This window comes from Acanthochromis polyacanthus, chromosome 15, assembly GCF_021347895.1.
Source record: "Acanthochromis polyacanthus isolate Apoly-LR-REF ecotype Palm Island chromosome 15, KAUST_Apoly_ChrSc, whole genome shotgun sequence".
Taxonomy (NCBI): domain Eukaryota; kingdom Metazoa; phylum Chordata; class Actinopteri; family Pomacentridae; genus Acanthochromis; species Acanthochromis polyacanthus.
The window spans coordinates 28,284,975-28,311,603 of record NC_067127.1 but is presented as its reverse complement, the minus strand read 5'-3'; the positions used below and the strand labels follow the sequence as shown (position 1 = coordinate 28,311,603).

The following is a 26,629-nucleotide window of genomic DNA, read 5'->3' as shown; positions in this document are numbered from 1 at the left end:
TTTTCACTTGCGTCAGTGAAGACATGCAGAATTTGACTCTGCTCCTCCAAAGGCATGTCTGTGCCATACCACCTTGGAATGACGATTTGGTGGATTTGAGGTAGCTCCCGCTGCCATGCTTCTGAGAGTTCATCGGGTAGCTCCTCGTCCCAGCTGATCCACCTGCGCCACATTTCTTGAAAGAGACATTTCACTCTGATGGTGAATGGTGTCAAGAACCCTATTGGGTCGAATATTCTTGCTGAGGACCTTAAAACACTTCTCTTGGTGTTTCCCTTTCCCTTTAGGATATCCATCAGGTGTTTAAGATCAAAGGTGAAATCATCCGTTTCTGGTCTCCAGATCAGACCAAGCACCTTGCCCTGTGCTTCAGCTTCTTGTGAGAAGTCAAGGTCACTGTTTGACCATTTGGCTTTCAGTTCTGAAGAGTTTGTGGTCCACTTACACAAGTTCATGCTGGCTCCTGCCAGAATCTCCTTTGCACCTGCTGTCAGTGCATAGGCCTCTTCCACATTACTTGCACTGGCGATCAGGTCATCCACATAAAGTGAGTCCTTCCACCTATGCTCGTGGACATATATAATCAACTGATTAATCGATTATCAAAATAATCGTTAGTTACAGCTCTACTCTAAAACTAACAAAAGCTCAAGTCACTTTAAAGTAATGAACTTTAATTCCCTATTTATATTTAAAACAGTATTGAACAGAAAATGTCTATGAACAGGGTTTTTGTCAGTGCTAACAGCAGGTTAGCTACTGCAGCTAACACAATCTTTCTAAGGTTTGTAAAGAAAATTCACATCAACATTTTACTGACTATGTTCAACAATTCACTTTTGCCTGAAATCTCTTGGTTTGTGTTTTGTTGAACTTATTTTTCATTCTGATAATTTTCTGACAGCTGGGCCTGAGGATCTTTCTGCATGGAGGTTGCATGTTCTCCCTGTGCATACATGGGTGTTCTCCGGGCACTCCGGCTTCCTCTCACAGTCCAAAAATATGCTGAGGTTAATTGATTACTCTAAATTGCCCGTAGGTGTGATTGTTTGTCTGTATATGTAGCCCTGCGACAGACTGGCGACCTGTCCCGGGTGTCCCCTGCCTTTGCCCGAGTCAGCTAGGATAGGCTCCAGCACCCCCTGTGACCCTAGTGAGGATAAAGTGGTGTATAGAGAATGGATGAATAATTTTCTGACAACTTAGATGCAAATAATGGCAACAGATAACAAGCTAAATGCTAATGTTAACTTGTTAGTATGTTTGTTAGTCTCTGATGCTACAGTCGCTGTTAACAAATAGCAGAAATTCATTATTTCAATTTGGTTAAAAAAGGCAAAAGGAAAATGTGTGCTTCTAAATAAATCTGTTTTGTGTTATGGTACTTTTCTTTAAGCCTTTTTCCTTCATACATGTAGATTTCAGGCATGGATGCATGGGATTTGTCCCACAAAATATTTAGCATTGATATAGCAAGGATAATGATTAGAAAAGTTGCTGTTTCGAATAACATTCGAATATTGTACAGTCGTATTGCATTATATTCCATTGAATGCCAGAATTGTATGTTTTCTTTACATAAAGATATTTCCACCATAAATAGAAGAAAAATAAACCAATGCCAAAAATTCACCAGAACTTCGGTGATCAAGTGTTTGATGATCAAAATTTTCTGAAGCAGACTCCCAGCTGAATGTAGCAGAGCAGAGAGATAAAACAAATGAAAATGGAACCATTTCAAAGTTACACTCAAGTACAGCACACGGTAACTGTATTTGGTACTTTCCAATACTGATGATTTTTCACTAAATATGCAGACTTTGGACCAACTGAACATTTGTTTCTTTGGCTATATTGACTTTTGAAGTGCCAAAACTGTGCATTTGACTGAATTCCTGCTATAATTGTTGTCTTTTGTTGGTCTCAGACTTGTTTGATGATCTGATGGATGTCGCTCAAGAAACCCATGAAGGGGAATAAGACAATGGGAACCTGGAAACCATGTCCTCATTAAAGCCTGATTCTGCTGCAGGTCTGACTAGTCTGAAAAGAGCTCAGAGGAGTTTTCCAAAGACTGAAAAATCTACATATTTCTTTAACTTACTACATTTTTTTTTTCTCTTCAACAGTGTGTGTATTTAAATGGAAATGGAACAGCTTAAACAACATCCAGCTGTCTGTTTGCTTTTTACCTCCTGTTTGTAAATGTATTAAAGGAAAAGATCAACATGTAAAAAAATACCATTGAATGGGGAATGGTCTGAGCACAAAGACTGGAAGCAGAGGAAAACAGCTAGCCTGGCTTTGACCATTAATTTACTTACCAACACTCGTAAACTTCACTGATCAACGTATTTTAACTCAACTATTTACATAAATGTAATAAACACTGTCATTTTAAGAGGATCTAAACACAAAAGCTATTACTTAATGCTAAGCTAGCCATGTCCCGACAGACTGCTACATCTAATAATTATTCATATTTCTTAATAAGTCGAACTATTCTTGACTTTATATCCAAAGTTATGCAAGTTGTTTTCTGCTAGCATAGCTCAGCCTGCATAAAGTAGGAAATTTATAATCAATACTGTGTCTTATGCTTGGTGTTTTGAAAAAGCTGGTATAACACAAGGTATATATTTTAAATAAACATTCTGATAGTATATATTTGATTAAAATGTACTGATTCGTATTGTGGGCAGATTACATTGAAACCACATCAGACATGTTAGCAAATGTCATCTTACACTTTGTGCAAATCAATGATGCTAACTGCTGGAATTCTGCATGTAAACTGTTATGCAGTGATGTGCAGATGATACCTCAGTGTGCGTGTCACACATTCCCCCTACTGTGTCGACGCTGTATCACGCTGTATTGGTATGTGTATGGGTTCCATCTAGTGGTTAAAAAAATGTACTGCAGCATATAACTAAAGGCACACTTGTAATGAGTTTCCATAACATTAAACATTTTTATTCAGAAAGAGAAGTTTTTGAAGCATGTTTGGGCTCAAACGATTTCTTCTCTTGGATGCAATTTCTCCAGCTTTGGAGAAAATTCGTTCACAAGGAGCTGATGAGGCTGGAGTAGACAGATATTTTTGGGACAGTTTGAATAAGTGTGGGTAGGTATTCTTTTGAGATTTCCAGTATTCCAGTGGATCTTCGGTTCTGGGAATGTTTGCTGATGAAAGGTATCTTTGTACTTCTATCATGGCATCAGCCACAACACTTGTACTTGTTCGAGTACGGGCCACCTCCATGTCCAGCTGTTGCCACAGGTTGTCTGTAAAACAAGACATGATTAGCTTCAAATGTAAATATATCACCCCGAAAACATTTTGAATAAATAAATACACACCTGACATAGAAGATGCTGGCAAATGAGATGAGGGGCCAGGCTGATCTTCCTGTGGTGCCGAAGGTGGCCCAGAAATTCTCATCTCTGCAGCACATTCAGATTTTAGTTTCTTCACAGCATCATTTATTTTGGTCCCATTTAAGAATCCAAGGGCTTTAAATCGTGGATCTAATAAGGTTGCCAGAGACAGATGACTGGAAGATTCATAATTGTTCAAGGTTTCGGTTACTCTTTTGTCGAGTTCATGACGCAGTTTTTTTCCAACTGATGTTTCCAGAGATGGAGCACATTTTTGCATTGTATGATGAAGCATTTTCATCATCGGGATTATTTTGCTCCCACTCACTCGCTTCTCCTCTGAAAGCTCCACAGTAGCAGCATTAAAAGGGGCAAGCACAATCAGGACTTCTGCAATGATGTCATGCTCCTCTCCAGTAAGTGCAGGCAATGGTGTTTTTAAAGATGCCAGACTCACCCAAACAGGCTCTTTTTGGCTTGCTATTCTTGACAGCATTTGGTATGTGCTGTTCCAGCGTGTAGGAACTTCATTTATGAGTTTCAGAATTGGTTTTTGCATTTGTTGCTGCACGTGACTCAGCTTTTCCTTGGCAAGAGTGCTGGAACGAAAATAGGTGACGATGTTTTTGGTTTTATGTCGGATATCAGTTAGGTCTGACACTTGATCGCAAGATTTTTTAACAATCAAATTTAAAGTATGTGCGATGCAAGGACTATGCCCGATTTTTAATAGTCTTGCAGACGCGATCATATTTGCCCCGGCATCAGTTACAAAGCGTGCAACCTTCCCTGTGATGGCCCAGCTGTCAATCAGATCTTGTGTGACCTAAAAAAATACAGAAATAAAAAATAAGTCTATGAGTATATGACAAGTACATGACATCAACAGATACCATTATTAATATTTTCAAAAAACCTACCTCAGCAATATTCTCTGCTGTGTGGCTCTTGGGAAAATATTTAACTCCCAGCACAGTGGTGCACATTTTATTTTCAGTGTCAAAGAAGTGGCCAGTCACAGCCAAGTAGGCCTCCATGTTTACTGAAGTCCACATATCTGCTGTAAGGCTGATTGCATTGGTGGAGTGTAATTTTTCCTTAATGTTCTGGGTTTCTGCTGCATATCTCTCAGAAACCATTTCCTTTAGAGCCTGTAAAGTAGAAGAAAATCTTCAAACAATAATAATTGAAACTCCTAATGATAAGTGCAATTTCTGACATATAGTACCTTTCTTATTAGCAAACCACCAATAATTTCTCTACCAGAGTCTATTACAGATCCAGAATTCCATTGAAATATTGTCAATATAATATTATGGAAATATAGTACAGTACCTTTCTGGTTGGTATTGCGTATGATGGCTCAAGAGTCTGGAGCATCTCCCTGAATCCCTCGTCCTCAACGATGCTTAAAGGTTGGCAATCTTTGATTATCATATTTATAATGCATCGATTGAGGGCCTGTTTTCTAGAGGCTTGAAGTAAAAAAAAAAAAACAGTTTGATTTAGAATGTAATTAGCCTCCATAATAATTAGTGATAGATTACAAAATAATAATCCACCAGTATCCATTCCTGGTGTATTGTCTTCTCTTTCATGACGAGCTTTATAATGCCGTAGCATTGATGATGTGTTTCGGGTTGCATAAGACAACTCCGTTGAACACAGACGACATTTAACCTGTGGATCATAAAAATATACACTACAGATTTTGTCAGCCATTTAAATTGGAACGAAGTACAAAGAAATTACCTTATCAGGTGATATAAGGTCAAAATGATCCCACACGGCAGAGTACTTTCTCTTTCTCGGAGGTTCCATAGCAATGAACAGCGTCGAAGCAACAAGTGAGTCGATGGGTGCTGGACTTCCTCAAGTAGAACTGGCGCCTCGAGGACACGTGATACAACATGATACAATACGACACAGTTACTGTGTCGGTCACGTGACTTTTCTTAAAGCGATACGCTCAGTGATACAGCTCCCTGAGGTATTGCTTTCAGTGCATGATACGTGAATCGGTGCCTCGGCTCGTTCAGACCAACACTGCTGTTATGTACATTTTTGTCTTTTCACATCATATGAAAACATATTGCAGTTTAAACACAGATGATTTTCTTCTTAAATTCTGTGGCTTTGCTTTAAAACTAAATCTAATTTTAGTGTTTTTATATCCAAAATCGCAAAGCTTGTAAACAATTAGTTAACGTGTCCAAACCAACTTCAGACTTTTCCATAATTATTCAAAACATGTTCAGAATGACACTAAAAATATCCAGAATAATTTGAAGTTTATCCAAAACATGTCAAATAACTTGAAACTAATCTAGAATTACTCATTTGTCCAAAATAACTTGCAATTTGTCTAAAATGACCCAAAACTTGCACAAAATTACATAAACTTGTTCAAAATAGCATAAAATTGTCTAACATGATTCACAAATCCACTAGTTTTAAGTTTTGATTGTTTTTGCAGTATTTCTTCATGCTAATTTCAAGAAAACCTCTCAGGTCACTTTTATTTCTAAGTGACAGATTATTCTTGATTTAAAATATCAAATTTCTCTTCTTAATAGACTGTTTAGCGTCATTTCCGGTTGGGGTGTGTCTATTGATTTTCTAACCCCACAAACTAATGTAAATAATTAATTTGCACTTTAATGTAGCAGCTCACATTAGAGCGGATAAACACACTGATTATTCCAATCGTTCTACTCTTGCTCTTGTGTAGTTGCATTTTCAAAGGCTCAATAAAATGGCCTTGAGAGTCTTATAAAGGACAGTTTCAGATCCAGTCAAATGCAGTCAGATGTGAATGAGGCTTCATGCAGCTGATACTGATGGAGGTCAGCTGGGGAACTGCAGGTCCAGCAGCATAAAGTCCTGACTGATGGGAATGCTGTTCTCGTCGCACAGGAAGTGGCTTCGGATGGTGATGATGAAGGTTTTTCTCGGGAGGTGGAGGAGGGTTTGGATTTTCTCTGCTGCCACCTGGATGAGCTTCACCTCCGAGCCTGGAGCTGAAGAGATGCAGACATGAAAACAATGCTGTACTTGACCTCTGATTTAAAGACTGACACAATCCACACTCACGTTAATAACAATAATTTTTATTTTTTATTTTTTTTGTAATGCACTTTTCATTTAGGAAAAATCTCAAAGTTCTACATTTAAGATATAAAACAGATAAAAACAAAACAATTGTAATAAAAACAGGCAATCAGATAAATGCACTGACTGGTGAGAAGAGCAATTTTGTAGTGAATTCTCGAGGATATGGGGAGCCAGTGGAGTGAAAGGAGGATAGGTGTGATATGGTGTTGCTTCTGCACACTCATCAGGATCCTAGCAACGCTGTTTTGAATATACTGGAGCTTTTGCAGGCTCTTGCTAGGGATCCCGATGAGCAGTGCGTTGCCATAGTCCAGCTTGAAGGAGACAAAGGTGTGGATGAGTTTCTCTGTATCAGAAAGGGTGAGGGTGGGAAGGAGTTCAGCAATATTTTTGAGGGGGGAAAAATGACTTGCACAGACGTCTGATGTGGCTGTTGAATGTTAGGTGAGGGTCCAGTCTCACACAGAGCTGGGGGAGCCAAGCATCTTGCCACCATTCTGGCCCCACTAGTGGGCAGTATCCTCCACCACATATACAACTCCACGGACTTAACCAGCAAAATTAAGGAGCTTAAAATGGAACCTGATGAAACCATGGTCTCTTTTGATGTCACCTCCCTTTTCACCTGTATGCCAACAACAAAGGCAGTGGAAATGGTCAGAAGGAGACTATAACAGGACAGATTTTTGTCAGACAGAACAAGCTTCACACTGGACCAAATCTGCAAGTTACTGGACCTCTACCTCACCACCACATACTTTTAATATCAGGAAGACTTCTTCAGACAGAAACATGGGTGTGCCATGGGCTCCCCGGTATCTCCTATTGTAGTCAATTTGTACATGGAGGAGGCTGAAAGAAAGACCCTTGAGTCCTTCATGGGCACCCCTCCCAGTCATTGGTACGTGGTCGATACCAGGGTTAAGATCAGAACCCATGAAGTGGAAGCCTTCACGGATTATATCAACTCTGTGGACCACCACATCAAGTTCACCCAGGAAGACACCTGCAACAATAGGCTCCTGTTCCTGGATTGTGCCGTCATCATTGAGGAAGACAGAAGCCTCACTGTTTAAGTCTATCGAAAACCCACCCACACAGACCAGTATCTTCTTCTTGACTCCCATCACCCACTTGAACACAAGTTAGGAGGCATCAGAACACTGCAAAACAGAGCAAGAAACATTTCCTCAAGAACAGAGGGAAAGGAGAAAGAACACCAACACATAAGGACCTCCCTAAAAACCTGTGGCTATCCAAACTGGGCCTTCCTAAAGTCCACCAGGAGAAGGAAAGATAGGGAGCCAACAACCACCAGGGAAGACCCAGACAACAAAAGAAAAAACATTGCTGTCCCTTATGTTGGAGGCCTTTCCGAAAAACTGAGGAGGATTTTTTCCAAATATGACATCCTGGTTCATTTCAGACCTGAAAACACACTCAGACAAAGACTGGTTCACCCAAAGGACAAAACACCAAGACACAGACTCAACAATGGAGTTTACCCAGTCCAGTGCAGTGAGGACTGCCCAGGGGCCTCATTTGTAAAACATTGCAGAGCATCCATACTAAAAGTTTGCGTACGCCGAAAATCTAAAACAGGCGTATGCCAAAAAATATTGTGATTTATAAAACTGTGCGTACGCACAGCGGCACGCAATTTCCCCTTTATAAATCACACACCAGCTGGATGATTGCACAGGTGGATCCACCTCACGTCCCGCCCACAACACACCCACATTTTCCCATGAATAGTCAATGCAAAGTAACTCATGAATGTATCTGTATATAAATAAGCTGCTGATCCACGGCGTTTTACGCAGCGCCGGCCTGCAGTCTTTTCCCTACACTGCTGTGCATCAGGATGAATGAATCATGTGTTGACCCAGGCCACCATGCCACTAAATTTATTATGATCATGTCCGATGTACAAATAATTTGTACATTGATTGAATGTACATTTTTTCGGTTCACATAGACAAATTCATTTTCACTTGGTGCCCTTACAGCAACATGAGTGCAGTCAGTTACGCCGATTACATTTGGGAAACCGGACATTGCTGCAAATTTCCGTTTAATGTTGGGCTGTTCACCCACAGTGTAAGGAAGCCTGATGCATTGACTGGTCATGTTTATAATGTCATCCAAAACAGCTGGCATTATTGCGCTGAGGGATGGTTGTGATATCCCAGACTTAAAGGACATAATTTTTTGTTTTTGTTTCTAAGAGCCCTGTAATGTTAAATTTCTCCTTTGTGAGATTAATAAAGTCTATCTTATCTTATCTTATTTAACTGTATATCAGACCCAAACGGGATTTGGACAACAAATGTAACTTCATATATTCCTCATATAAAACATATAACCGTCGGCCAATTCCTGCTGGAAGGAGTGGGTCGCCAGAAACCCCAGAGTGGTCAGCACCTGTGTTTGTACCGGGATGGTGTGGTTTCGGCGGGTGGGTCTGTCTAAGACAGGGCCCAGTTCAGCACATAGATCCAACAGCATTGCTCTAGACCATGGGTCTCAAACTCGCGGCCCGCGGGCCAACTGCGGCCCGTGGGACGATATTTTGTGGCCCTCTACTTGAGATCAAAGTTTAGCATTGGTGCGGCCCGCCCGCTTTTCTCATACGCTTCTGCGTAGTTCATAAGAGAGCACTTTGAGAAAATGTCGAAGAACGGCGGCAAAGTGCCACGAGCTGGGCTCGAACTCAGAACCGCCGCAACAAAGGCGAGAGCTCAACGAGTTGAGCTATTGGTGATAGAAGCTGCAAGTCTATCTGCTGACTTCTTCGGTGTAAACATGCCGTGGCCTTTCACATAATACACTGGTCGCTCCTCTGTGGCGGGGATTAGGTTCCTGAATCCCCCGCGACTTTAAATTTATTTTGATGCGCAGTGATCAGACCTCTATGTGAAATGGACGAAGCAAGATGCTGAGCTGCTAAACACGAGATGGAGGAGACTCCTGCTATGGTCCCTGAGCCAATCAGAGCCCAGTGCTGCATTTATTTCAATTTAATATTATTTTAATATATTTTAATTATTATTTTTATATTATTTTCAATTTGTTAGGCTAGCAAATGCTTATTTTTCCAGAAAAATATTTAAATAATAAACAAATAAAAATACATATACCGCAAAATAGCTCAGGCTCGTGACAGGTTCCGGTGGCGTCAGGTCTCTGGCAGCAAGGAGTAGGCAAGAGAAGCCTATGTTCTGAAGAACAGTTTATGTTCTGAAAAGATGTTCATGTTCAGCAGAATCATTCACATTTTGAAGAAACAGTCATGTTGAAGAACTGTTATTGATAAAGAAGATTGGATCAGTTGTACTTTTCTTTGGAATACTTGAAACTCTTTTTTGTGGAATACTCAATGCAGCCCAGCCTCACTCAGAATCTACCTTCAGTGGCCCCCAGGTAAGTTGAGTTTGAGACCCCTGCTCTAGACAGAGAGGACAGATGGTTTGAAAGAGGAGTGAAAGAGGCCATTTATGTCAGCCCGATCTCACGAGGATTCGTGAAACTGTCACGTAAGTTTTAGTTTGGGTTTCGTGCGCACCAACACGATTTCGTCATGTTTTTCGTGCCGCTCACCACGAAATGCGCACCAATGTATTTTAAACGGCGGACTTTTCGTGCCACTCAGAACGTATTTCAAAAGAATGTGTATATTATATTTTTAATGTAAAACCGTGGCGAATCCAATGCTATATTTTGCATGACATCGTTCCTAAACATAACCCTAACCATAACCATAACCATAACCTAACCATAAGCCGGTGGTACACTTACCAATTTGCATAGGAATTTCAAGAATGTCCGGCGGCCGGCGGCCGCAAACGCGATCACACAAGCAGTATACGCCGATGGACAGCTTAGATCGTCATGAATCCGCCGGTATAAACCACTTTCAGATGTGATTACCACAGCGAAAAACATTTCGTGGTGAGCGGCACGAAAAACATGATGAAATCGTGTTGGTGCGCACGAAACCGAAACTAAAACTTACGTGACAGTTTCACGAATCCCCGTGAGACCGGGTTGTTTATGTTCATTGAGAGCGACCCACTCTGAACAGAGGGGGAGGCCTCAGACACCACCTCTCAGCCACATACAAAGCAGCCTTGAGAACTCTCCCCAGAAGATTTAAACACTCTTCACACCTTTCCTCAGGTGAGATTAACGACTCACACGATGACGAGTCATAGGTAGAAGGCTTCTCAGTGGGCCGTTAAATCAATGACTCTCACGAGGTCCCCTCTATTAGCATATTAATACCTCATTGAGATTTAACACCTATTGTTGAAAAATGTCTTTAGTCTTTTATCACCTTGCTGATAGTAGATACCATCAGCCTTAGCCCTACCTTCACCTATAGTGGTTAAATACCTGGGACTCTCCAAACTAGTTTTAGAATTGAAGAAGCCTCTCGGATGAGAAGTGAAACGTTTTCAAGATCGCAAGAATAAGTCCAGTTGCCTGAACTAAACCCTTCACCTTAAGATGACCTGGATGAATGAGAACCTTCACAGACATACTTCCCTCCTTCTAATGATTAAACTGTTCCATGTGCTAAAATGCACTAAAATATAAGGAAAAGCCAAATTATCTCTATAACATAATGCAGCTTAAACTGTAGATCAGTGCTGCTTCATTATCTGCCATTGGGGAATAACGTGTAAATAAAAAGCTCCAGCAGATGGCAACAGAGACCCTGATCTGAAACTCACTTTAACTGAGGCTCCTCAGCAACTTATCATCCTGGTTGTGTTGGTGATGTGAACATATCAGTAAAGCTTCAATGGTTTGAATTATTTACCTGAGCTCCGGTGGAGTCTATCAGGAGGAGCTTCGAGGATCTTCTGCAGAAGAACAGGAGGAACCTGAACACACACCTGGCTGCAGCCTTGCCCACTCACAGTCAGCACACCTGGCCTGAAAGACATGCTATATTTTCACCACCAGGATTTCCCAAAATATTAGAGTTAAATCAGTTTTCGTGATGTCATGAGCAGAGTGTGTCTACAAAGGTCCTATTAGCAGAGTCCTAGAAGTGCGGCCCTCGAAGTATGGTCCTAGACGTAGGGTCCTATTAGTGAGGTCCAAGAAGTGGGGTCTGGAAGTGCGGTCCCAGAAGTGCCTGGTTAGAAATGCAGTTCTCTAAGTGCGCTCCTAGAAGTGGGGTTATAGAAGTGCAGTCCTTGAAGTTGGGTACTAGAAATGTGGTCTAGAAGTGCAGCCCTAAAGCGTGGTTCAAGAGGTGTGGTCCTAGAAGTGGGGTTTCAGAAGTGCAGTCCTGTCAGTGCAGTCGTGGTTCTAGAAATTAGGTTTAGGAGTGTGGTCCATGAAGTGTGGTCAATGAAATGTGGTTCTAGAAGTGTGGCTCTAGAAGTGTGGCTCTAGAAATGTGGCTCTAGAAGTGGGGTCCTAGAAATGTGATCCTAGAAGTGGGGTCCTGGAAGTGTGGTCCAAGAAGTGCAGGCCTAGAAGTGCAGTTCCAGAAGTGTAGTTCTATAAGTGGGGTCCTGGAAGTGGGATCCTAGAAGTGCGGTTCTAGAAGTTCAGTCCTAGAAGCGGGGCCCTAGAACTATGGTCTTAGAAGTGTGGTCCTAGAGGTGCAGTTCTAGAAGTGGGGTCCTAACGGTGGTCACGGCCCCGAGAGTGCAGCCTGCAGGTCTGCAGACACGTACTACTGGACGTCATCGGTACCTGTAGTAGCGGCGTACGGCGGTGTGGGGCAGACAGGGGTAACAGGGGTTATAGATGCCGTTGGCGTCAGTGTCAAGCTCGGCGGAGCAGCGCCCGCAGCCAGTGTAGGTGATGTCACCGCTTAACACGTCCACAATCCCGTCCAGTGGTGTGGAGCTGTCCAGGACCAATTGAGATGCATTCTGGGAAGGCAGAGCATCTTGGAAGCGGAGGGTAATGAGCTGGACTCTAAGCTCCACCTCACCTGTTGAAGGACAGAAAACGCCTGTTGAGATCTGATGTGAGGTAGAAGCTGTCATGACCCCTCGATACTGCTGACAGACTCACCGCTGTATTTCTGAGACAGTAGCGTGTCGATGTCCAGCTCCAGAGCACCGTCGCCGCTGCTGCCGTCTTTCTGGCAGTGGTACATCCAGTGGAAGTCCTGCACCCGGCGGTCGGTTTTGTCCACGGCCCGGACGGAGCTCCAGGGGGTGGAGTGCAGCTCTGGGAGATTGGAGGTCAAACCCTCCCTCACCAGGAGGACGTGGAAATCCCAGACAGACCCTGATAGAAACAGAGGATTGAAGATATTTGTGAGTCAGATGAACTGAGCCTTCTTGTATGGAGAAAGGTGACTTAGCATTTACAGAAAACTAAGCAGTAGTGAGGAACATAACTGCAAATGTAAATTTTTTATACAAGCACTAATATTATCCCTGTTGGTTCACCACAGATTAATTTTGAATGGAAGAGTTACACAAATTTTCAAACAATTTTTCAAGATGGACACCATTTCCAAAATGTCATCTTGTATTTTTTCACACAGTATGATCTTGTTTAGCAATTTGCTTGGTTTTGGTGCAAAAATATATAGAATTTAGCATGTAGAACCGAAATTGGCATCTACAACCATTAATTTAATAATTAGTTTTTGCCCAAAGATACAATCTGAAGTGAACCGCAAAACATAAATTCGTCCTGATCTTTGTTCTTGAAATGATCAATGGAGCTTTTCTTTCATTCTTTTGAAAGTCTGGCCGAGATCAAATGTTTATTCATTCGGTAAGTTCTAATTGCCGCTAACCTGTAAACACTACTAGAATTGAATTATTCTAAAAACAAGCATGTAGTGTTAGTCACTATCTGTCAGTGGACTTTTCCAACTATTGTGAGCATTGTGACTTTGAATTGATGAGATTTTACTGTATTTTGAAGGTTAATAGAGGCATTTTGTTCCCGGAATCAATTTGTAATGTGTCCAAACTGTATGAAACCATGTTAAAAATCATAAAAAATGGGATAATCAAGTTAAAAGATATTCCAAAAAAAGCTAAAAATATGACACTACCATCTGCTATCTTGAAAAAAGACCGTCATATAATTTTTTTTTTTATAAATAGATGCCATATAAGGAATGCACATGCCAAATGTGATGCTTCTATGACAAATTTTACTACTACAGAGACTTTATTCAGACATTAGATTTCTTCGTAGCTGTGTTTGTGTACCTCTGTCTCTGCTGAAGCGAGGCAGCCAGTCCACAGCTGATCCCCACAGCAGCAGCGCCCCCTGCTGGCCACCCGGCTGCTCCACTGTCACCATGGCCTTCAGTTGGACTGCCGACCTGCTGCGAGACTCCGCGTCACTGCGCCACTCTGAAACACACCGACAAAATCATTTCAACAACCACCAGCCTCTGTGGAATAATAAACTCATTCTGCAAGTTTAACATGTGATTTTGTATCTGCCGCTGTATGTAAACAAAAACAGCACTTCAAAGTTTGAGAGTGTGAAAAGCTTGTATACTCAACTCACCTGAATCTGTATGTTTTATTCAACTCATGACAAACTCAGAACCTTGACTTGGGTAAATCTATATACTCAACTCAAATAAACTCCTATACATGACTTAAATAAACCTGCATAGTTAACCCAACTCAGAAACATAACTTATACTAACCTGTAGATTCAAGAAGTAAGACAGTCGAGTAACTAGGCTCAACTCTGCTCAAGTCGACTCAAAAAAAAAAAAAAACACATATACATAAGTGGACTCGACAAAATCTCTAGACTTGACTCAATTTGAATAAACCGGTAGACTTGACTTTTACAAATTTGTAGATTTGACTTGAATAAACCCATATATTTTACTTGGCCCAACCCCTATGCTTTAATCTCTTTGAATTTACCCGTATACTTGACTCTAATACAGGGTGGGGAAGCAAAAATGTCCTATTGACAAATTTGAATTTCCTGCCCAAACGGTGATAATCAAAACAATAATTAAAATCAAAGTTCCTTCCCTTTAACCAATCTTTTTAGTATTTGTCAGACCTTGGTGCATTGTGAAGTGAGCAAGCAACAAGCAAAACGCAATAGGGTTTGTGATCTCCTGGATGCCCAAATCCCTCAGAAGAACATTGCCAAGATTGTTGGCATCAGTGAGAGGACTATTCGCTGCATCCAGCATGCCAGACAATCCAGTTTGGGCACCAAGAGATCTCCAGATGGTCCTGGGAGTTTTGGGCTCAGATGGAAATAAGATGCCTTCCTACTTCTTCAAGCCAGATCAGAAAATTGGGGCTGATGTGTATTACAAAGTTCTGAGATACACCGTTTTGCCCTGACTGAAGGCCACCTACCCTGACAACAACTATGTGTGGCAGCAAGATGGGGCTCCTGCTCACACATCAATCAAGGTCTAAAAGTTCTGTGAGTAGAATATGGCGAACTTCTGGCCCAAAGGCATTTGGCCCCTGAGCTCACCTGATCTAAACCCCCTGGATTTTTTCTGATGCCATTGAGTTGAGGACTAATGCCACCCCTCATGCCAATATGGATTTACTTAAGGCTGCATTCTCTAGGGAATGGGAGGCCTACCCCAAGGAAGATATCAGGAGGGCCTTTCAGAGGCTGTATCGAGGCCTTCATCATGGCTGATGGAGGACATATTGAATAAACACGTTCTGAAAGCTCTAAATTTGTGTTCTTCAAGAAATCAGTTCAAAATTCAACAGAATAAAATGAAAGTTATACCCATGTATAGTTGTTTTTACCTGACAGGACATTTTTGTTTCCCCACCCTGTAAACTCGTAAACTCGACTCAGATCAAATAAACCTTGACTTGAGTAAATAGCTATACTCGACTTGCCTTAAATAAACCCATGTACTTGACATGACTCAAATAAGGTGTAAACTTGACTTGGATTAATTAAACCCATATAGTTGATTTGCCTCAAATTAACCCATATACTCAGGTAGACAAAGCCTGCATGCTTCAGTCAACTCTAATAAACCCATAGACTTGAGTCGAATAAACTTGTAGACTTGAATCGAATAAAACTATAGACTTGACATGACTAAACCTACAGAATTGATTCAAATAAACTTGTAGACCTGATTCTAAGAAACTCAGACTACACTCAAATAAACCCATATACTTGACTACAATAAACCTGGAGACTTAATCCTTTAAGCTGCAGTCAATTCCAGCCATTTTCAGTACAAAAAAATCGCTAATATTCTATTTTTAAATTAAAAAAATGACGAAAAATACAGGGAATATTGGACGCGCATCGCGAGGTGCATTTCCTTGAAAACGACCGATTCGTGGATTTTATACCGACTTCAGGACATGTTTTGGACAAAATAGTTCACTGGTTTGTGTTGTCTGGATGTAAAAGGTTGGATTCTGGCCGTTTTTTGTGGAATCTTTTTTTCTGTGTGTAATAATGAACCCGGAAATGTGAGTCGTGCTGTGTGCGTTGAAGCCGTGTATAGAGAACGGATGGATAAATATTCGTTTTTGTCGGACAAATGTGTTTCTCTCACCCGCTGTGGTAATCGCATCTGAAAGTGGTGTATACCGGCGGATTCATGAGAATCTAAGCTTTCCATCGGTGTATAGTGTTTGTATAAAAGCGTTTGCAGCCGTCGAACATTCTGGAAATTCCTATGCAAATTAGTAAGTGTACCGCGGGCGGGACACTGAAGCGCACTGAAGCGCAAAGGGTTAACTAATAAACCTGTAGAATAATTCTAAGAAACTTGTGGACTTCAGTCAACTAAATCTGTAGACTTGACTCTAATAAACCTGTATACTTGACTCGAACTAACCTGTACACCAGACTCAAATGAACTTGTAGATCAATTCAAATAATACTGCATATTTGACTTGACTAAACCTATAGATTTGACCTGAATAAACCCGTAGACTTGACTCCGTTTAACCAATAGACTTGACTGGGCTAAATCCATAGACTTATTTAGAAAAAACCTACAGATCTGACTCAAATAAACTTGTCACTTGACTCGAATTAATCCATACACTTGACTTGAATGAACTTGTAGATTTGACTCAAATAAACCCATAAATTTAACTTGAATAAGCTGGTATACTTGTCTCATATAAACTGAAAGACTTGACTCAAATAAACCCATAGATTTGACTTGAATAAACCCATAAACCTGACTCTACTTAACCAATAAATGTAACTTGACTAAACCTATAAAAGAGACTTTAATAAACTTGTAGACTTTATTCTAAGAAACTCGTGGACTTCACTCAAATGAACCCATAGACTTGACTTGACTACACACGTAGATTTGACTTGACTAAACCTGTACACGTGACTTGAACTAATCTGTATTGACCAATTCAAATAAACCTGCATATTTGTCTCAAATGAACCCTTAAACTTGATTTGAAGAAATGATAGACTTGACTCTACTTAACCAACAGACCTGACTCGACTAAACCCATAGACTTAACTTGAATAAAATTGTCACTTGACTAATTAGACTTGACAATTAAATAGACCCATAGACTTCACTCTAAAAACCTGTGTACTTGACTTGAATAAACTTGTAGACTTGATTCCAATAAACCCCTAGATATAACTTCAATAAATTGGTATACATGGCTTCACTAAACCTAAGTTGACTCAAATAAACTCATATGAACTCACAGACTTGACTCAAATAAACACATGTACTAGACCCATAAATTTGACTTGACTAAACTCGATTTGGTTGCTCTTGATTCCAGCTCTCATACAAACACTGGAAACATCTGTCACGTTCACGGGTCCATACTGGGTGGATACTGAGGTAAAAACATCACTTAATCCTCACAGCACTGAAATGACCTGGACAGGTATCGAGTGTTGTAGCCCCGCCCACTGTGTGTGCGTCACAGACTCACCTGAGCTGATGTGTGTGTGTGTGATGCGCAGCATGGCGTGAACCAGCGTGTTGACCCTCAATGACCTCAGGGTGGCGTAGGGGAGGCGACTCAGGTCCTGAGGGGGACGGCGGGGTAAAGACGCCAATAGGGGGCGTTGCTCCCAAAGAAAACCACACAGAGAGCTGAGAGAACGAGCAGCAACATGCTTGGAAACTAAAGAGAGAGAGAGGGGAAGTGAACCAGATAAACACACCTGAGGATAAGCTGCTGATTGGTCGAACGGCATCCTACCTGGAGGTGAGGTGGAGGCGGTGATCTGACCCAGATTGAGCAGTTTGCTGCTGAAGGTCGACTGCAGCACCGTCTCTCCTCTCCACCTGTCCTCGTTTACCTGCAGCCCTACGAAAAGTGAGAAAACACACCTGAGATACACCTGGACGAATCTACACCTGATCAGAAGTATGTGGACAGTCAGATTGTACTGTCACTACTACTGATTGTAAGTACAGAGCTTAATAAATGTAAAAGACAACTGTCATAAAAACAGGACAGCAGAAATATTTTAAAAATCTGTCAAAACCTTGTGTCAAACTAAAAAAAATATTATTTATTAGGCAAATAACAAACTACAACAACTAAATAGTTCTTATTCACATATATTAACCAAAAACCTTAATATTTTGTTCAGTCGTCTGCTTCTGGTCATTCTGCAGACTTTCTCAGATTCTTATCTAGAAGCATTAATCTCTGCTTGAAGGTCAGCAGTGGTCTTCCTTTTGTCTCTAGTACTTAAAATCTTGAGGTTCCTGACATCCTCCACATTTATCTTTTGTATTCGCCCTCTTACTTGGTGTATTTTGTAAGTACCAGTCTCGAGTCTGAAGCATACTTGACCACACTGTGAGAACACTTTATGTCTCAAAGAACATCCAGCATCATGAAGTGCTTTAACTTGGACTCCGTCTTTCTCATCGAGTTCCCTACATTTCACCATTTTGAACAGGAGTGAAGAATTAAATTCACATTTTTATATCCAAATTTGAACCATCCATCCATCCATCCTCAATACACCGCTTTATCCTCATTAGGGTCGCGGGGGGCGCTGGAGCCTATCCCAGCTGACTTGGGCGAAGGCAGGGGACACCCTGGACAGGTCGCCAGTCTGTCGCAGGGCTACATACACAGACAAACAATCACACTCACATTCACACCTACGGGCAATTTAGAGTACTCAATAAACCTCAGCATATTTTTGGACTGTGGGAGGAAGCCGGAGTGCCCGGAGGAAACCCACGCATGCTCAGGGAGAACATGCAAACTCCATGCAGAAAGATCCCAGGCCCACCCCGGGATTCAAACCAGGGATCTTCTTGCTGCAAGGCGAAAGTGCTAACCACTACCCCACTGAGCAGCCCCCAAATTTGAACCAGCACACTGGAATTCTATGAGAATTCAGAAATTAATCATGAATAACATGCAACCACTAAAACAAAAAATTCTCTTCAGGAATGCAAGCAAATAACTGTAATTTGGCATCTCAAGTTCTCATAAAACTGTATTTCTGAGCACCCCTGTAGCTCTGTAGCAGATTGATCCATAAGGAGGCGCTATGGTCCCGACGCAGCAATCATGGTTTCAAGTCCGACCCATGGTTCTTTGCTGCATATCCTTCCCTCACTCTTCTCCCCACGTTTCCTGTTTCTCTCTTCACTGTCCTCTATAATAAAGGGAAAAAAGGCCCTAAAAATAACTAAAAACAAAACAAACAGTATTTCTGTACCTGTGATGAGCAGAAGGTCTCCGGGACTCAAAGTCAACGTCCAGAAAGCCGCCTGCCGCCACAGGACCACTTTCATCTCAACGCCTGATTGGTCCGCCACCACGATGGACGCCAGAGGAACGAATGTACCCGCTGATGGTCCGGACTTCACCTTAAACCATTGAAAAGCTGTTAGCCTTAACCTTACTAGTTCAACCCAGTTTGAGATTTTATATAACATGTAGACTCGCCTTGACCTCCTTCAGGTGAGAGGGGTAGACCACTGCCACCAGAATCGAGTATCGCACCCCGGCTATGTTGCACCGGGCCAGGACCGTGGTGGGACTTTGGAGCCTGGGGGTGGTGGTACTGTCAGGTGCTTCAGTCGTGGAGTCCTCAGAGATTCGAGCTCTCTTGCTTCTCGGGGACTTAATGGGAGAATCGTGCACTGTTCTGGACTCCTGAGAACAGAGGACACCATCTGTGGTGGCCTCGAGGATGATGCCTTCTTCCTCAGCTCTTGGACTTGGACATGGGTGGCTGAAGAGCTCGGTTGAGGCTCCAAGTGATGGGGTGGCGGGGCTGAAGAGTTCAGGGGTGCTGGAGGAGACGGATGGAGGTGTATGGCTGTGTTTGGGTGGAGTCTTCTCAGAGCTGGATGCTGACTGGACGGTGTGCCTGCCTCTCAGGATCAAGGCCTGGCTCAGAGTCCAGGTGGTGAGGTAGTGAGTCTGGATGGACAGAGGAGGGACGGCGGGTGATGGCTGGTGATCGGACCCAGGTCCAGGTCCAGCGTCAGGTTCATGTTCAAGTTCGACATCAGGTTTAGATTTTTGCTCAGGTTCAAGTCCTGGTTTTTCTAGTCCTGGTTGAACTGTGGGAAAACAGCTGTCTAGATACTCATGAACCGAAGCTGAGCACTGATCCTCCTTTGGGGAACCCGGTTCTACATCTGTGCTTGGAGAACTTGGGTTGGAACAGAGATTTAATTTCCCCGCTAGTCCTTCCTGTCCTCGTTTTGTTTCTCCAGCGCTTACTGGATCGTCCTGACTTTGTGATTCCACATCATCCCTGTCAGTTTTTTCTGTCTCTCTGGACGATCTCGCCTCACTTCCAAGCTTGTCTGAAACAAAAAACAATAATTTCCCTTCTGTTAGTTTGACACTTTGAGAAGTTCGCCTTTTAGGCCTTCAGGCACAAACAACAATAAGGGATGGACCACTGCCACCAGAACCTGCAAAATGTGACAGAAAATCACAAAAAGCGCCACAAAAAACTATTGAAGAAACACCAATGCATGACCCACAAAAAGACAAAAAACATTGCCAAAAATACTCAGAACCCACAAAACAATAAAAAAGAGAACCAAAACAGTCATAAAGAGACCCAAACTGGTTGGAAAGTCCTCCTTGTTGGGTTCCTGAATGCCTCACCCGCTGCAGGTCTGAGCCGCCCGTTCCTCCAGGTGAGCTCCAGGTGTCTCCAGCCAGCAGGGGGATGATCTTCTGTCACCGTCCCTGCTTCAGGCACCAAGCAGGAGGAGGGAGGAGGAGCCCCCAGGAAGACATGGATCTTCGGTCGGTCACACATACTGTCTGCTGAGGAGACAAAAAATAAACAAAAGCATAAGTTTGTGATTACAAAGCTTGCTTAGTGTTCTTTTACTTACTCCAAATTTCTATCCACAACTCTGGTTAATGTCTGGATTGTTTTAAAACAATTTTATCTTTCTATAAGTAAAGTAGGAAACAGGTTAGCTTAGCTCAGCATGACGACTGGAAACAACATCCTCATGTAGTTGACAGATTAACATGTTTATTGAATGTTATTGAATCTCAGCAAGAACGAAAGTCGAAATATTCAGAAAATTTGTAACTATCCTTTGAAGATAATTTTCTTTGCTTCCTACAAAACCAAATAAACACTAAGAAAAACTACTAAATGCACAAAATGACCAAAAACTCACAAAAAATCCCAATGAGACAAAAAAGAAACACAAAAGACACAGAAAACACATAAAAACTCTAAAATATGTCACACACCTGCAACAACTTAAAAAACAATCAAAGTAGTTACAAAGAGACACAGAGCAACAAAGAGAGAAAAAACAGACCAAAAAACACAATATATGCAAAACAACCATAAAAAATATACTAAACAGCAGACAAAACAGCTACATAAGCACACCAAAAAAAAATCAAAGCATGTATAAAAACCACATAAAGACACAAATTAACCACAAAAAACACAAAATATGCAACAAAAAACTTCACAAAAAGGCAAGAAAAAAAAACTAAACATGCAAAATGACACAAAAAATCCTAAAGAACCAAGAATAAACACAAAACACCCACAGTCAGTTGAAAGATAACTGGAAAGAAATCATATATTTGTTCAGAGAGTCCAATGGTACATTAGACCAGATGAATTTCTTTTGTTGCTGCAGGAGAATCTCTCTGGAGAGTTTTTAAGTCAAACACACTGGACATTACACAACCATGACCAAGCAGAAGTGTGGATGCATCATGTCGAAGGATGCAGGCGTCTGTGAGTTCCACAGCTGGGAACAATAACCCAGACAGTAAACGCTCCATCAGCAGCTCCACCAATCAGAGACAAGAGGCTGGAGGAGGCAGCTCACAGACCTTGGACCAAAAACACAAAACAACCATATAAAGACACAACAACCCACAAAACATCATAGAAAGACACAAAGTGTAGAAATACAGAAAACCACCACAAAGACCATGAAAACACACAAAACAACCATAAAAATACACAAAACTCCACAGAAATACACAAAACAACCACATAAAGACACAAACCAACCACAAAAACATGTAAAACAACCAAAAACAGACACAAAATAACCACAAAGACATTCAAAACTAAACCAAATGACCATGGAAAGAACAACAAAAAAAAATATACAAAAACCCGAAAGCATAGAAATCAACCATTAAAAGATGCAAAACCACAAAAAAACACATGATAGCACAGAAAATAATTAAAAAGGAGACACAAAAGCGCACAAAACAAGAAAACAGAGATAGCTTTAGACATTACATTACAGACAATGTCAGTAAAATCCCAGAAAAAAGTTTTTATTTACCTGTTGACTTAAGAAGAGCCCAGGCCCAAACTGTAAAAAACAAAAATCTGTATTTCTATTAATAGTATTTATTTTTTTGTTTCTTTTTTCTTTATCTTTTTTTTTTTTTTTTTACTATGGGTCACAATAAAATTACAGTTATACTATATTCAAATGAGCTAAAATATTATTTTATTATTTGTTACATATTTGCAGCAGTTATTTTTTAATGCTTTTAGAGTTTTTAAGCACCTTTTTACTATTTTTATTTTAATTTTTTACACCATTTCTGGCATCATAAATGATTGAATTTGTTGATTAATAACAGAAAATTTGAGAGGTTAGAACCTTTTTTTGTTTTTGCCATTCTTGCATGAAAGCATTTAACAGAATGGCTTCTGATGAAATTTCTGTGCATCATCTTGTGAATAAACTGCACAGCCCTGGTTGTTGGTTGTTGCAGCAGAAGGCTCCTTCGTCTTCCTCATTTATTCGTCATGTGCCTCCACTCAGATTCAGTTTCATTTACTGACTTTCTGCAGCTGCTGCTGTCAATTGGGACAGAGTGAGACGTGATAAAAACTGCTCCATCAGCTGGATGCTACCGAAGAATCTTCTCAATGAAAAGCTTGGAACATGTTTAATGTGGGGACTAAAGAAATACATCTACAAGAAAATAGCTTTTATTGTTGCTAACACTTCAGCATTTTTTTCTCACAGACGCAGTTTCTCATTACCTTTAAGACTGTACTGCTAATTTTATTGCTTAATTATTATCTGAGTTAAATATAATATATAAAGCAGCTGGAGCCACTGAGATATAGGCAGCAGATATAAACCATGTCATTTAACGACCATAAGTTCTAAGTTTAGAGAAGGAGGACATTTAAAACCTCCTCCTTACTCCTCAGGCTGCTTTTTAACTCACTTTTACTTTCAGAAGAAATGAACTCCTGTTAGTTTACCCTGAAAGAATTGACAACATTAGAAAGTAATAATTTTTGCAGTGCTTAGAATTCCTTCTGTTTATAAATTACTTCTACTGATTGAAGCCAAAAAAATATTTAAGTTTGATGCACAGTGTCAGCGGTGTAAATGTCCATGCTACAGCAATAATTAACTTAATGTTTTTATTTTGTTTATTTTAAGCAGAACAATTAATTTTAACTGCCTTTAAGTGGAGACTATTTAATTTTATTCATTTATTTATTTTAAGTTTTTTGGTCTTCTTTTTTATTGTTATTATTTGGTCAAAATGTGAATATGTTATGTTTGAATAACTCTGCTGCAGAGTACAAACTTTACGTTTTTTTTTAACTATTTTTTTTAATAATTTGCATTCATTTAGCTTTTTATTTTGTACCCGGAAGTCTCATTTGTTCTCATTCTAGCTAACTAGACATTAGCTTAAATTACCCCAAGATGTGTCAAATAATGCAAAAATGTTTATAACAGGAGTTAAGATTTGTTTTAAAGCATAACTTATTCCAGTCGGTGAAGGTTTCTGAGCTTTGTGTGCACTCTAGAAGCATTTCAATAAGTTTTCTCAGTGTTGCATGCTGTTAATATTTAGCTACTGATACATTTTTTAAAACATTGATTTGAAAGACACTGTTGCAGATATTAAACAATAAATGTTTGCATGTTGATTTTTTTTAAATTCTTCTCATTTATTAATATATTACATAAACTTGAGTTTGTTTTTATTTTGAACCCGGAAGTCTTTCTTGTCCTCATTCTAGCTAACGAGACGCTAGCTTAAACCACCACAAAATTACCCCAAAATGTTTCAAATAATGTAAAAATGTTTATGTCAGAGGTTATCATTTGTTTTAAATCATCATTTATTCCACTCGGTGAAGGTGTCTGAGCTTTAGGTGCAGTTGAAAGGCGTTTCAATAAGTTTGTTGAGACTTTCGGATGCTAACATTAGCTGTAGCTCCAGAAACGGTGTCGTGTTGTGCAGACAGAGTTTGAATACACAGCCGCACGTGCATTGCTGTCACGCTCCGGTCCGGTTTCGGTTGACAGGAAGAGGCAGCGGGAAGGAGGAGCCGCTGCCGTGCCGCTTTGTGTTGTCACCGCTCAATTTCCTCGTCTCGCCCAGCACTCTCCAGCTCCCATCGGCTCACTCCTCTCCGCGGAACGGTAAACTTCCACAAACTGACAAAATGTACCGATACCTCGGAGAGCTACTCACCCGGGGAGCCGGCAACGTCTTGGCCTCGGTCTGCTCCGCCGCCGCGGACTCTGCGCTGCCAGCGTCCGCGTCCCTGCTGCGGTACCGCGGCTACAGCCAGGCCGTGGAGCGGGACGATGACCCAAACTTCTTCACCATGGTGGAAGGCTTCTTCGACAAGGGTGCCGCTATCGTGGAGGACAAGCTGGTGGAGGACCTGAAGACCCGGGAGAGCCCCGAGCAGAAGAGGAAGCGAGTCCTGGGGATCCTGCGGATCATCAAGCCGTGTAACCACGTCCTGAGCGTCAGCTTCCCTATCAAGAGAGACAGTGGAGAGTGGGAGGTGATCGAGGGCTACCGGGCTCAGCACAGCCAGCACAGGACGCCCTGCAAGGGAGGTGAGACCGCACCGGCTCCACGGCACGACATTGTACTGTTAAAAAAAAAAAAAAAAAAATAGAGGAAAGTTAACACTTCCACACTGATGTCCCAAAACCAGTAATGTTAAATATTTAAAAATGTTCCTAAACTCCCTGCGCAATATTAAAAATTTAGATAGAGGTAAGATTTGTCACCAAATTACTTTTGAAAAATCTATTTGGAGAGACTTACTCATTTTACAATGAGTGTTGTGGATTTTCTGCATAGAAAATACAAATATTCTAAAAGGAATGCTGAAAATGGACTTTAATATGTAGCTTTTAGACAATAAAATGCACAAAAACTATTTTTATACATTTAATCAACTCATGTTCTCACAACATCCTAAATGTTTTTTTCAATAAAGCCAGGCAATGCTGTTAAAAAAATTGACATTGGGATAATTTATTTGCTGGTATCCTTAAACAATGCAAGACTTCCCACCAGATGACCTAATTAACTCTATTCAGAGAGAATTATTCATTCTACAATGATTGGGATCAATTTGTGAGGGAGTGCATCTGGATTTAAAAAAAGCTAAAAATTGACTTTTATATCTAACATTTCTCCAATAAAATAGGAAAAAAAAAACTGTTTAATTGACTCATGTACTTACATTATCCCAAATGTTTTCAAGAAAGCCAGGCAATATTGTTAAAACTTGCATTGTCATCTTTTATTTTCTTGTATCCTTAAACAATGAAAGATTTTATTTTTACCAAATTACTTAAATAACTCTATTTGGACTCTACTCATTGTAGAGTGATTAAGATACATCTGTAGGGGAGGGTATCTGCATGTAAAAAAAATGCACAAAATTGACTTTAATATATAATATTTTCACATTTTTAGGTGAATTGTATCCTCAAAATATCCCAAATGTCTCCAACAGAGCCACACGATATTGTAAAAACTGACATTGCGATAATTTATTGTCTTTTAGCTGTGAAACAAACACCAATTCTCATGAGAGGACTTAAATGACTCTAGTTGGAAAGAATTACTAATTCTTGAATAAATGGAATCAATTTGTGGGGCAGTACATCTGCATGTAAAATATAAAAGTCATTTTAAAAGCTGTAATCAGAGAATCTAGATGTTTTAAAGCTTACTCAAATTGATAAATAACTAACTGATAAACTGATTTTCATGTTTACAATAAGAAATTCAAGGTTTCGTGCATCTGAATGTGTGCTTTGAAACAGTCATTTCCAGACTAGTTAATTGTCGCTGTCCCTTTTATTTCTTCAACAAAAAAAGCAGCTGAAAAGCACTCCGTATATTTACTAATTTTGACATGATTCCCACTAAGAACCAGGTTTTTGGTTCATCTCTCATCTGCCGCCTTAAAGTTTTGAGACGGAAGTAACGGCTGAGATTCCAGTATTGAAAAATAACGGTCTTTTAGGCTATGAAATAATCAGTTAACCTTCTAGTTAATGTCTTGATGAATTGATTAGCCATTTGTTGTGTTCTGTAGGAACCGAGGAATTAGCACATTTTCTTAAAGCCAAATGTATTTTATTTCAACAGTCAAAAACCTAAAACTGTTAATTTTTAATCAGAAAATTTTTACAATTTTACACTGGAAATGTTAGGAGGATTTGCCTAGGAAAAAAGATTTATTTATTTTTTATTGGTTCAGGTACTTTTTGTAGCCAGATATGATTATTATGAGCTTGTATGAAAAAAAAATACTGTAATGTTTGTTTATCTTTGTCTATATTTGTGCTCTAATTATCAGCAGAGCTTCTTTTTTGTACTGACATTTAGATGACCGTTCAAAATCAAAAATCCAGTCT

The 26,629-nt window shown here is 40.5% G+C and overlaps 2 protein-coding genes across 7 annotated transcripts in view; one reads left to right on the top strand and one right to left on the bottom strand.

Annotated features, from left to right (window-relative positions):
• Nucleotides 1-2,950: 2,950 nt before the first annotated feature.
• shld2 (shieldin complex subunit 2) lies at nt 2,951-24,567 on the bottom strand. Of its 6 annotated transcripts, XM_051959590.1 has the most exons (16): nt 24,429-24,537; nt 22,250-22,279; nt 20,571-20,735; nt 19,389-20,260; nt 19,159-19,309; nt 17,670-17,777; nt 17,397-17,591; nt 13,701-13,847; nt 12,538-12,756; nt 12,211-12,454; nt 11,321-11,436; nt 4,944-6,401; nt 4,717-4,856; nt 4,302-4,532; nt 3,364-4,207; nt 2,951-3,288 (listed from the first exon to the last, which is right to left on the bottom strand). In XM_051959590.1, exons 3-12 carry the CDS (start codon nt 20,725-20,727, stop codon nt 6,229-6,231), a joined length of 2,382 nt encoding a protein of 793 aa, XP_051815550.1. In that variant the 5' UTR covers nt 20,728-20,735; nt 22,250-22,279; nt 24,429-24,537; the 3' UTR covers nt 2,951-3,288; nt 3,364-4,207; nt 4,302-4,532; nt 4,717-4,856; nt 4,944-6,228. The 6 variants fall into 6 exon arrangements, with proteins under 6 accessions (XP_051815550.1, XP_051815551.1, XP_051815549.1 ...); XM_051959591.1 differs by lacking the exon at nt 22,250-22,279 and having other exon boundaries at nt 20,571-20,732; nt 24,429-24,567; XM_051959589.1 differs by lacking the exon at nt 22,250-22,279 and having other exon boundaries at nt 24,429-24,558.
• Nucleotides 24,219-26,629, top strand: part of LOC110971801 (glutamate dehydrogenase, mitochondrial) — a 33,051-nt gene continuing 30,640 nt past the window's right edge. Inside the window, exon 1 of the mRNA XM_051959643.1 lies at nt 24,219-24,805. Coding sequence (XP_051815603.1) covers nt 24,400-24,805 — 406 coding nt within the window. The 5' untranslated portion in view covers nt 24,219-24,399. The remainder of the gene's footprint in view (nt 24,806-26,629) is intronic.

Excerpts from the sequence above, each read along its gene's own strand:
- shld2 (XM_051959588.1), bottom strand. The coding sequence starts at position 21,731 with ATGGAGCGTTTACTGTCTGGGTTATTGTTCCCAGCTGTGGAACTCACA. Across the intron at positions 20,261-20,570 it reads GCGGCTCAGACCTGCAGCGG|ACAAGCTTGGAAGTGAGGCG; the intron begins GTGAGGCATTCA and ends TTTTTGTTTCAG. Across the intron at positions 17,592-17,669 it reads CGCCTCCACCTCACCTCCAG|TTTCCAAGCATGTTGCTGCT; the intron begins GTAGGATGCCGT and ends CTCTCTCTTTAG.